The 12,500-nt window shown below is 39.9% G+C and overlaps 3 protein-coding genes across 8 annotated transcripts in view; 2 read left to right on the plus strand and 1 right to left on the minus strand.

The window, feature by feature from the left end:
* Positions 1 to 2,213, plus strand: part of dpp4 (dipeptidyl-peptidase 4) — an 11,531-nt gene extending 9,318 nt beyond the window's left edge. The window contains exons 21-26 of the mRNA XM_031558869.2: positions 495 to 549; positions 674 to 773; positions 878 to 936; positions 1,032 to 1,104; positions 1,370 to 1,443; positions 1,879 to 2,213. Coding sequence (XP_031414729.1) covers positions 495 to 549; positions 674 to 773; positions 878 to 936; positions 1,032 to 1,104; positions 1,370 to 1,443; positions 1,879 to 1,971 — 454 coding nt within the window. The 3' untranslated portion in view covers positions 1,972 to 2,213. The remainder of the gene's footprint in view (positions 1 to 494; positions 550 to 673; positions 774 to 877; positions 937 to 1,031; positions 1,105 to 1,369; positions 1,444 to 1,878) is intronic.
* A 1,084-nt stretch (positions 2,214 to 3,297) lies between these two features.
* LOC105911660 (glucagon-1-like) lies at positions 3,298 to 6,071 on the plus strand. Of its 2 annotated transcripts, none has more exons than XM_031558679.1 (6): positions 3,298 to 3,392; positions 3,542 to 3,647; positions 4,004 to 4,159; positions 4,666 to 4,782; positions 5,405 to 5,548; positions 5,807 to 6,071. In XM_031558679.1, the coding sequence occupies exons 2-6, from the start codon at positions 3,553 to 3,555 to the stop codon at positions 5,829 to 5,831; spliced, it is 537 nt and encodes a 178-aa protein (XP_031414539.1). In that variant the 5' UTR covers positions 3,298 to 3,392; positions 3,542 to 3,552; the 3' UTR covers positions 5,832 to 6,071. The 2 variants fall into 2 exon arrangements, with proteins under 2 accessions (XP_031414539.1, XP_012695944.2); XM_012840490.2 differs by having other exon boundaries at positions 3,545 to 3,647.
* A 3,132-nt stretch (positions 6,072 to 9,203) lies between these two features.
* Positions 9,204 to 12,500, minus strand: part of slc4a10a (solute carrier family 4 member 10a) — a 48,702-nt gene continuing 45,405 nt past the window's right edge. For 4 of the 5 annotated variants that reach the window (XM_031558409.1, XM_031558407.2, XM_012840491.3 and 1 more), the window contains one exon: positions 9,204 to 10,932. In XM_031558409.1, coding sequence (XP_031414269.1) covers positions 10,854 to 10,932 — 79 coding nt within the window. In that variant the 3' untranslated portion in view covers positions 9,204 to 10,853. The remainder of the gene's footprint in view (positions 10,933 to 12,500) is intronic. The other variant, XM_031558410.2, reaches the window with a different exon arrangement.

Here is a 12,500-nt window from a genome sequence, read left to right on the forward strand (position 1 = left end):
ACCATTGGCATCAACATAATGTGAACATGAACAGTAGAGAATCACCTCATTTTCTTGTTATCTGATTATCAGGCCATGTGGAGAAATACTTGTATACTATAGTCCATTTTTTATTGCTCTTTTATCGCCCTCTGTAGATAAGTAGTTTACATTGCATGTAGTCGAAAGCATGGCAATTTGGTCCTAATGCTTGAGTAGCTAAACACAGGTCATTTTGAATCAGGGTAGGTAAATGTATATCCCAAATAAGACCTTAAGGGTTTCGTAAAAAAAAAAACATCCAGCAGTCCACACTAGCATTCACATAATTGCACAGGATGGTCCTTATTCTATGTAAGTATACCGTCAGCTATTAAACCACTAGTGATGATCATTATCATCTGCTAAGCCCACAATGGATTCATGAAGACAGTGTACATTTGTGCATAAATGTGGATACCACCCTGTCAGAATGAAATGTAACCAATCTGTTTTAATATTCTCTTTTTCTGCAGACAATTCATAGATCTTGGGTTCATTGACAAAGAGAGGATTGCTATATGGGGCTGGGTAGGTAAACGTCAGAACCAGAGTCAATACCTGGAGTGTGTGTGTGTGTGTGCGTGCGTGTGTGCGTTGGTCTGTGTGTTGACTAGTCTGTGATATCTGTGATGCATATTCTCTTCTCCTTCAGTCCTATGGTGGCTACGTCACCTCCATGGTACTGGGTGCAGGAAGTGGTGTTTTCAAGTGTGGCATGGCAGTTGCACCTGTGTCCAAATGGGAATATTACGGTATTAAATAATAAATAGAAAATCTTTTCATATTTAAAGGCCCTCTGATATACATACACAGTCTTAATTTTCTGTGTGTCTTTTTTGGTTACTGAATCTCTTAGATTCAATCTATACGGAGAGATATATGCAGCGACCACAAGACAACCAGGCATTCTACGATGTACGTTTTGTTTTCAACATCTTAATAATGCGTTGTAACGTTTTTGATCAATGATGAGTGCGACTCAGTATGGTCATTTCACTAATTTTTTACAGAACTCAACTGTAACTGGCAGAGCGAAGAACTTCGCATCTGTCGAATACCTCTTGATTCACGGAACAGCAGATGGTGAGGGCTCTTGTGTGCTTAACTACACTGTAATGCCAAATAACTCCTTTTCTCTGTAAACAAATTAATTTCCATTTACTTAAGCAACCTCAATTAGTTAAAAAGGAAACAAACACAAACACAAACATCAACTTAGTTGGTAGTTTGGATGTCGCTAGGATGAGCCAAGATGTGAAGTCAATAAAAACAAAACAGAAGTTGTCGTTTTGGTCTTTATAGAACACTGTTCATGTTTATGTGTTTGCTTGTTTTTTGTTTGCTTCAGACAATGTGCATTTCCAGCAAGCAGCCCAGATCTCAAAAGCTCTGGTGGATGAGCAGGTGGACTTCGAAGCCATGGTAAATCTGAAGAGAGAGAACATCATTTGATTATCACAACCTCAGAATGAGCAATGTGAATGAGAAAAAAACGCTTCGTCGTCTTTGCTTCTTAACATCAACATGGGTTTGAAGAAAGATGGCCATTATGAAAGTCAAGGGTTCAAGCAACAGAAGGGCCATCTAAAATGACACATAATGATGATTGACATGAATAAAGGCAGCTTTGGAACTTTAGGAAAAATACTTCCATAGTCTGGTCATATGCAGGTTTTCATAGTAAATAATGACATCCCTGTGGCTTTTACAATCATTCCATGTTTTACCATTCCCCGAAGACCTTATGCAAAACTCTCTTTCTTTCTCTTTCTCTCTCTCTCCCTCTCTCTCTCTCTCTCTCTCTCTCTCTCTCTCTCTCTCTCTCTCTCTCCCTCTCTCTCCCTCTCTCTGTTTTAGTGGTACACTGATGAGGACCATGGCCTTGGCGGTTCTGCCTATCACCATGTCTACACTCATATGAGCCACTTCCTGCAGAGGTGTTTTGCTTGAGACACCCTTTTGACATAATGCCTACCCAAGAATCGGGGAAACTCAACCCTTCTTCTATTATTTCACTTTTTTCATTTGAAGACTACCTAATACCACTTCAAATGCAATTTCCTTATGTCTTTAGTCGATTGATGTAGATTATCAGCTGTGTATTGGTATATTTTGTGAAGAAGCTTGTCCTTGTCCATGTAAAACAAAACACTATGCAGAGTTATTATGCTGTTCATGAGGGTCTGGGTCTATTGTAATGTAACACTCTAAGATTTGGCAAATATTTATTCAGTATTTCATGCTGGTTTAATTTGGAAAATTATACAGATATATCTGTCACACTATTGTTGTTAGTGTTAGACATATTGTCCAGAATTACTATTTTTACAATGGCTTGATGTAATGTACATGATGAGCTTGAAAATATTTATTTTTGCCATTTATAAGCATTACTCTATGACACGTTGACAATAAAATGGTGGTATACACAACAATGTTGCAGTGTGATGAATGTATACCACAAGGCACCATCATAGCAATATATACTACAAGGCATTTTTTCAATCAGACACCATTGTTTTAAATGAGGTTTCTCTTTTTTATATTTGTATAAATAATTACAATAACATGTAATTATATTAGTTTAACTTTGACATAAGGGTATTGACTAAATCTAATAATTCATTAATTCATTAATTTAAGACACAGCACACATGCCACTATGTATTGGCATTGTATGTATGGCCCACATTTTAGCAAGAGTACCTCAAGCCTCAAGTGTATATAATGATAATAATAAGAGATTAATTAATTTTAATTAAAATATGTTCACAGTTACAATATGAAAGCACTGTGGGACTTAATATCATAATATGTGTATACCTGTATGACTGAGGAAACGAAAGGCTACGTATAAGTATTTCCTCATAAAGAACAAATGATGTGTGACTAAACCGCTAATACTGACTCAACAACCTTACCTGCTGTATAATATCACAACTTGAGAAAAAAGAATCACCCAGTTTCATGCTGACATGATAGCACTTACTTTTATTTTCCTCCTCTAATTGACAGGATGGCATCCTGTTTTTCCACAGCCAACTGACAGCTCTTATCTTTGCTTTCGGTCTTGCCTCATCCTTCTCTCTGTCTCTCTCTCACTCTCTTTTTTTTTAAACAAACAGAGGGCCTAAATTTACCTTACCCATCGAAACCGGTCCCGGTGTAATGGGTCGGGAATAACGAGTAAGTTTAACACATGCGCGTGTGGACTGTGTCACTTGCCCACCCGGGGTGACTATAAAAGGGCTCTCTGTCCAGGGAAACGGCCACGAAACAGCCAGAGAGGACCATCTCAGGATACAGAGAGGATCTCAGACACCTGCCTCCACTTAGCCAAGCTTTCCACTCTCTACTCCACGCCATCAAAGGTGAGGCTAGTCTGGGGGGGATGTCCATAACCTGGGTGTGCAGGTCTATGCTACCACTGGACTTTATTTTTACCATGTAAATTACGGTTTTTGACTCTGTGTGTGTGTGTGTGTGTGTGTGTGTGTGTGTGTTCATCTCTTGCGTCAAGAAGGAGTCATAATGACAAGCATGCACTCTCTCGCTGGACTTCTTATTCTCATCATCATCCAAAGCAGCTGGCAGATTCCTCTGCTGGAGGGTGAGGGGAACTCCAGGTAAGGCTGAAGATGCACATTAGTTTTGTCTTTACTGTGAGAGACTACTGGCTTTTTATTGTGACAGACAACTGGGGCATTCATTCTTAACTGGAAGGCTTATATAATTTAGAGGATAAAGTGTTGTTTATGGTAACAATGATGAAGGACAAGTGAATAGCAGCCATGAAAGAAGACCCAGTTGATCCTCAGAGACTGCCACAGCAGCTTGTGTAATGTTAACAAAAATATCCTTCAGTAGACAATATCATTTTCAACAGTAACAGTCCTGATGTAACCCCAAGGATCTGAGCAAATACATCACACTATTTATTGGGCGTGTCTGGGTAACCTTAGAATACCTTTCACGTTTGCAGCTTGGAGACGCAGGATACCCTGTTAGAAGAGCCAAAGGAGGTTCCCAACATGAAGAGGCATTCAGAGGGAACATTCTCTAACGACTACAGCAAGTACTTGGAGAACAGAAGAGCTCAGGATTTTGTACAATGGTTGATGAACGCCAAGAGAAGTGGGTGAGTGTGTGTGTAGAGAGAGAGAGAGAGAGAGAGAGAGAATTCACAACTTGCTTACTTTGCCATAATGCTGACTAAAACAGGAGGATTAATTGCTGTGTGGAAACTTTTAAGCTTAGAATGGTTTCCAAACCATGTACTGAACGCTGAACATGAATGGACAAATTACCCTATTCTGCTTCCCTCACACATCAGCACTGCATTTGACCAAAGACTGGTGTGTCAGTATTCCATGTCACATGTAACCCTTGATATTATAAATCCCTGAGGTATAGATTTATACAATGGTTCTGACCCTAAAATAAACAAGCAAAGCAAAGGCCAAATAGCAGTGGTAGAAATCCATGTCCATGTATGAAAAATTTCGAATTATTCAGCTAAATGAATAATATTATTGCAAGTGGTCCAAGAAGATTATAGACTAAATCACTGGTCCAAAACATCTAATCTACGTATGCTTGTTACCATTAATTTGAAGTTTGATCCTTATGCCTCTTCTGCCACAGCGGCCCTTCCAAGCGCCACGCCGATGGGACGTTCACCAGCGACGTCAGCACCTATCTCCAGGACCAGGCGGCCAAAGAATTCGTGTCCTGGCTGAAATCTGGACAAGCGAGAAGAGAGTAGGCTCTCTCCCTACACCACAGTATTACTGACAAGACGAGAGGAGACCGAAAAACAAAGAGATAAAGAGAGAGAGAGAGAGAATCAATCACTGCTGTCGTATTAATACACTCACCACCATCAATAGTATTTCTGATATTCCCTGTGTGCTGTTCTTTGAAGTGGTCGTGCTAATAAAACGCCATGAAATTCAGATGCAATTCATTGATATTTTGAGTAGAAGTGTCAAATTGAAGTGTGTGAGAATTTTTGGATGGGTGGCAACATCACCCCATTCAATACACAGCATCCTACAGCACTCAAGCAACTCACACAAATCTTACATATGTGAGTGCCTCGACACATGTAGGCTATTGTATTTATGATGGTATTTGTGAGTGCCTCGACATATGTAGGCTATTGTATTTATGATGGTATTTGTGAGTGCCTCGACATATGTAGGCTATTGTGTTTATGATGGTATTTCTGAAGGTGCAAAGCCTAACTGAGGCACACCCTAAAAAAGCAACCTTCACCACAATGACACTCTAAAGCTGAACTGCGTGGGTAATGTTGTACAAAGCTCTGAGGTTGCGTACCTGGTGTTCCATGATGTTCACATTGTGTTTGCTGTACACGCAGACTTGAAGAGCCTCTGGGCACAGAGTCACTGCAGAGGAGACATGTAGACGGGAGCTTCACCAGTGATATGAACAAGGTGCTAGATAGCATCGCTGCAAAGGAATATTTACAGTGGGTGATGAACTCCAAACCCTCTGTGGCAAGGTACTGTGACAACCAATGAACAAAAATGAAACAGTGTTTCGATTTGTTATCCACTACACTTCAAAAGCATTTATAATCGGAAGGACCAATAATAACTAGGAACAGTTAGAGACAAATGAGTCTATTAACTCTGTTTTGCACGCTTGTCATTTTAGCATTACTCCACATGCTATTTTTACAACTTGTTCCTTAAATAGTTAACACGTTATTAACTCTGTATAAGACTATGTTTGCTTTCTTTCTTTCTTTCTCTTTTAGCAACAAAAGAAATGGAGATCAATAAGTGCTTCCTTGTTCAACCCAGTGATTCTGTACCACAACTGAAAACCCTGCAGTCTAAGAATCTTTAAAAGCCATATTGCTTAGCCAACCAAGATGTTATGAGGATCGTAAGCCATATTTTTACTGTATGCACTGTGACATTGAAACAAAGGATTATTTATTTTCCAATCATAAATATTGACTAATGGAAAGACTATTTTTCTAAAGATATAAATTATTTTCTATGGTTGTTATTTTAGAGGAATAACATTTGCTCAGGTAAAAAAAAGCCCGTCTTAAGGAGCTGGTGTGGAAATTTAGTTTACAAATGTTTTGAAGTGCCATTCCGAATGGTGTCATGCTCTGCAAAATAAACTCATTCATGTTCAATCTGTTGATAGGTTGTGTCACTGTGTTCTTAGATACATTACATTCATGCTGTTATGTGATTCAGTGGTGAAGGACTTAAGGGACTTAAGATTTTTTTTTTTAGCTTTTTAGAAAAACTTGTAATTGGCTAAATGATTTGTGCTGTGTTATGACTTGTGTTCGCCTGTGTTCTGACTGGAAAGGATCTTCCATGCTAAGGACAATGAAAGAAATGTCAAGTTTTTATTAACAGCAGTGGCTGTTTCAAAGGGGCCTGCATTGGGATCTCATTCAGTTACAATATGTATCTTTAATGTAGGTCAAATGTGATTCTGGGGTCATTGCAAAAATATGTGGGAATAATGATAAGCCGCTGAGTAAATAAGACAGCCGCTGCATGCTGGCAGGTGGTCATGTAGTGTTTGTCGAGGTTTTTTTTCTTCGTACCCTTTTTTTCACTATATTTTGGTCAGTGATATAATAAACTTAGACTTCACTAGTCCACCTGAAACTGGGCGTGGTTGTAGCCCGACACAGGTGTGTGTTTCCCTTCGTTCTAGCGCTCTCTAAAGTGTGATAGGGCAATAGCAGTACCGTTTTATGAGAAATGATCATATTCTTATGGCAAGCTGGCCTCTAGGAGGTGCATAACCTTAGCTCAGGAGTGTCAAAGTCATTTTTACGGAAGGGCCGCTTCACCAAATATCGAGTGTGTCAAGGGCCACGTAATAAACATCAATGGGAAAACCCCAGAGTCTAAACGGTGATTTGCTTAGCTCACTCAAGAAGTCAACTTTTCCATTAGATTATGATTACAATACCAAACAAGGAAATACATTTCAGCAGCAAACTAATACAATGCTTAATTAACAGTGCAAGTACTCACTGCTGGGCAAAAACTATTCACAGTAAGAAGTGTGTGTGTGTGTGTGTGTGTGTGTGTGTATGTGTGTGAGAGAGAGGGAGTATATGTGAGAGTAAGAGAAAGAGGGAGTTTGTGTGTGAGAGAGATAGACACAGACACAATAATCAATAATCCAATGAATATTCATTTAAATATGTTGCTTTTTAATTGGACCTAGGTTAAAGTGCAACGGGTTTCTGGTTGAATGTCCTGGTTGTGAGGCCATAGACTCTAAGGGCATATCAAAGTGTCCGTGTATTCCTTATACCCCGACCCCCATGAATAAAGGCCTCTGAGACAATTGCTCACAGCTGGATCTCTTAATAAAAAATGTCCCCTGTGAAACCAACAGTGTGTAGCTTCCCGTCTCAGAGGTAGCAGACTGATACATATTCATGGAGGGTCGGGGCTTTGGAGTGACACCCCTCATGCCATGTAGGATATTTAAACTGGGACTGTTTCAATGTATAATCAGAGATTTAGGTGAATCTTTTGAGTGAAGCCTACCTCTCTCCATTGATGCATCAGTGCTGGAATAAAAGTCTGTTTCCTGATTGAGCATGCTCCAACTGAGTCTCCACCAATGGTTTGCACATTTGCAGAAGCACACAACTCCCTGCACACTACAATATTTTTTTATTTCACTTAATTCTTGTTCATTCTATCACTATCTGCTGTGGTCATATTACGCACTGCATAGTCTATTTCAATCAGTGTTCATGCACTGAGAATACTGAGCCAGCCAGCCGAGGTTAAAGGCAGAAAACACAGATGGACAAGCCATGGCTAAAGGGGTCCAGCAGGGGGCAGTAGTGTATTCAACTATAAAGGGTTGGTGCAAACTGTAAATCTACAAGTACCTTCCAAACATACCGCAATTACAGTAGAAGCGAAATGAGCTCCCAGTCCCTGTACTAACACTTAAAAAAATTAAACATTACATTTTATATTGCTGCAACACTGTAGGCTGCCTAATCACCTGAAAGACCCGTATCCTTTTCAGAAATGACAAAAGCAAAGGGGAATTAGTAATAGAACAGTCATTGGGTTCACCGTAGAACTACGTAGAGCTTAACCTCAGTTTTGTTGGAGTACTAAGCACAGTTACTGTTAACCAGTTAACTAGTGATTTGATGGCAACCCGACACATTAGGTCAAGCGAAAGCTCCCAGGCATTGGAAGATCATGGCGCTGAATGATTTGCTTCTGGTTGGCCGGTCCACTGCTTCCCACTTCGGCAGTTTTGCTTGCTCCCTTGGACAGAGAAGTCACATGGAACTTGAATATCTACTCAGAGAAAAAAAATCAGCACTCTTAAGATCCCATTTTTAGTCCTAAAACACAAGTGTATACGAATCTATTAATCTAGCTCCCATATGTGTTAAGACTATAATTAACTAAATTATAAATTAACTATGATTAAATAAATAATAATAAACATTCCAAAAGCGTGCACTGAATCTGACATACTTATGGCTCTGAGAGAGGAGGTTAGTAATGAAGAGCAAGCATCAGTGTGGCCAGCTATAATGGGCACCCAGTCTAAATGGTGCAACATGTCCCAGACATTTCAAATTATGAAGTGATCATTCATCACTGGCTGACCCCCATGCCCCTCTATTAGATGACTTGGGAGCAAATCTGCTGCTGTCCTGGCATGGATCCAGCCGTACCAGATCGGGGCATTATCTGATCCAGAATCAGGGATGGCTCTGCGGTGTGGTGGGAATATGCCTCTCACTCCGCCCGGTCTGAGATGGATGGGGACATGCAGCGGAGTGACACGAGGCACACTGAGACGGAAGGTCATCCCTCAACTGCTTTGGGTCCACAGGGACTATTAGAACCACTCAGGTATTCACAGGCTGACTTCACATCTACAGCGGAGTGGAAGGAAATGCATTAAAGAAGGTAAAATGCAATTAACCCCAAAAAATGTATAATAATGATAATAATGAAACATAGCAAGACCAATGCAGTTGTTCTTCAGATTCAAAGCAAATCTGTATGTATCTGTAATGGCATGCATAAGTGGAATTCAGCAAAACATACTAAAAGAAAACTCATATGAAGCAAGATATATATACATACACATATATACATACATAGAAAGGACAGGGGTCAATGTTATTCAGCTTTATTAGCTTTCACAGGTACTTTTTGAAAAAGTCACAATGACGACAATACATTTTTTCATTTGTAAGTGAGACTCGATCAACAATGAAAACAATTATTTCTACAAGCCAATACTGATTTGAACGCAACATCAGTATCGCTTTGAAGGTATAGTCAAATAATCTGTTGCAAAAAAAAAAAAAAAACGAGAAAGTGCACAGTTGTTTTTTACTCAACAAAAATCTAGTGCCTGCCTCTTGGGACAGTTTCAAGCATATGAGAAGCCAAGAGAAGTGGCCCATTACTTCCACACTACTTCCTCTAAATCAGTTTTAAATTACATATAGACATGTTAGTCATGACACTTTATACATGGAGAAAAATACAACATGGATTGTACAGATATATGTTTAAAATGTCATTTTTTAACTTGATATAATGCCCTCTTATGAAAGAATTATTGCATCCTTCTCTCGCCTTCTTTCTCTCTCTGACCATAACATACAGCAGGTTTGATACAGTTATACACATTTATGGAACAGAGTTTGATCAGAGTAGGAAATCTCAGCAGCCAATCAGGAACTTGTATGGAGAGGTAAAGTCACATGACTGGCATTTACACACAGCGACAACATGGATGGAACAGTACGCGTAACAGCATAACCGTTCTTTTTTTTTAAATCCCATTTAAACAAAATATATATGTAAGCTTTCTATATACTATATGTACTGTTGACCCCCGACCCCCTCATAATCTGTACATGGTTAGTTATTCTGCATTCAAAACATGCCAATTTACAACTCCCAAAACAGGGTTACAACAGCTGAGATTGGTATGGATGAGAGAAGAAGACAAAAAGTTAAAACTAAAATGAAAGATAGACAGTGAGTTTTGGCAGAGATGCTGCCACAAGAAATTAAATAAAATGGCAAGCATCTACTATAAAATTATGGATGTGGTGAAGCACTCAAGGTGTACTTCACAAAGAATTTAAGAACATACTTTTGGAAATATAGTGCTAATATACTGACAGTTTACACTCATTATAATTGCAAAGGTTTCAGTAACTTAATGCGTGATATACATTTGTTACATGGACATTTCAGACGGAAACACAATATCTATCGAGTACGCTTCTTAGTTTCTACGTCTAGCACTCTAAAATAAGCTACGTACATTAAAAAAACAAAACAATTGGATATAGTTTTCATACGAGACGAGTTTTTAAAAGGAGAATATTCTAAAGTCTAAAAATAAAAAACATACAAAATACATACTATTCATTTGAAAAAACAAAAGCTTTTGAAAATGTCATTGGACCATTATTCAGCGTGAAACCTCACACTGATACACTCCTGTGTCCTCTCCCTATCCACTAGAAGTACCAATACATCACAGACACACGCACCCACCCACTCGCACACAGAAAAACACAAACACTCAAACAACCATACTCGCACAAAAAGACCATGGAAAAAGACTCAATGGTTTCCTCAACTTGTACAGAGACAGACAAATGTTCAAGGAACGCATAGAAGTTTTGGAATGTGGCACAATAATACATGCATGTAGGTATTACGTGTTCATATCTGTGTGTGTGTGTGTGTGTGTGTGTATGTGGGTGTTTAGGTGATAAAACAGTGATGGGGAAGATGTCACAAACTGGTCTCCCTGTCCAAGCCTTTTTCGACATCTTTCTGGCGATCATGTCTTCGGCTCACCGCTCCGGGAAAACTGAGAAGAAAGAGAGGTAAGAAAGCAGGGGTGTTACTATGGTTTCCATGGCAACCCGTGTCGGGCAGCCCTCACATGTCATTCTTCTGTTGCCTGGAAACCTAGTGATATTATTTTTCTACTCAGTGCTTTCTTTCTTATTACATTGCTGCATATATGAAACATTAATATATATATATATATATAGTATATAATGGGTTTTAAGTACACTGTGGGATACGATTCTAGATGGAAACTAAATGATGTATTAAAGGACAACATACAAAATGGGTTGAATTATTAATTATGTTAAACTCCTTAAATAATTATGAATTTTACAATATGTATATGTCAGTAAAAAAGTCCTCCAGTCAAATACACTTGAATTAACATGGCTGGAATAGATATTACCACTAAATGCTATACCTAATTCTACATATGATTGGGTCCAACAGTTAGTCTTGAGACAACACGTATGGAAGATGTTGACGAGACAGACGTTATGATGGCTTAGCTGCTTAAGGCACTGAGATCAACACCTTCAGCCATGTCTGAGATGATTCACATGATTGGAAGCCTCCATATGGAGGGTTTTTTAGCACCTCTATGGAAGAATGAATCTGATGGATTTTTTAATAATTTGAGTCATTGCTGAAGGGAACGATGAGTGTGGAACTGTTCGTTTTTGAGTGTTCCAGAGTAAACAATGACAACATCAAAAGTGTCATGCAGAGATGTTCCGTGTCCAATTCCCCATGACTATGAATTAATTACCCACTTACTCACACACTCACTCACTCACTCACTCACCCACTTCCTCACTCACTCACCCACTCTCTCCCTCACCCACTCACTCATTCACCCACTCCCTTTCTCCCTCACTCACTCACCCACTCCCTCCCTCCCTAACTCACTCACCCACTCACTCAGTCACTCCCTCACTCACTCACTCACCCACTCACTCAGTCACTCCCTCCCTCCCTCCCTCACTCTCCCGACTCACTCCCTCCCTCTCTCACTCACTCCCTCACACACCCTCTCGGTCTTTCTCTCACTGTTCTCTCAATACCCATGCGTTATGGCCGAGCTTCGTTGCACATCTCCCCTCGTACACAAACACGCATGCACAGACACGTCCCATGCAGTGCACAAACACACTCGCATAGCATCACAAAAGAAACAAGCGAAAAGAGACACACTCCGGTGACAACACGGACACAGACAGAGACAGAGTCTCGACCCCCCATGGAGATGCTTTATTTTCTGATGCAGTTTATTAAGGCCTGACAGCGGCGTGTGTGTGACACCAAGAGAGAGGCAACAGGTTTCTGAGGCAAACACTGGACTGAGTCAGACGTCTACTACATAATTTCATTAGCACTCAATTAGATTGTTCGCCACTACAGCCTGATTTGATTTCCTGTACGGTCCACAGTCTCAGCAGTTTAACGGCGTGACATCAGCCCACAGGAAGGCCCCGCCTGAGCAGGCTTTATACAAAGTAGGTGCCTGTACAACGGATCTGGCGCTGATATGGAGCGACACAGATCTGAGACTGTGTCAGAGCAGCACCAGACTCTTTAAGAGGC

This window comes from Clupea harengus, chromosome 21 (assembly GCF_900700415.2).
Source record: "Clupea harengus chromosome 21, Ch_v2.0.2, whole genome shotgun sequence".
NCBI lineage: Eukaryota > Metazoa > Chordata > Actinopteri > Clupeiformes > Clupeidae > Clupea > Clupea harengus.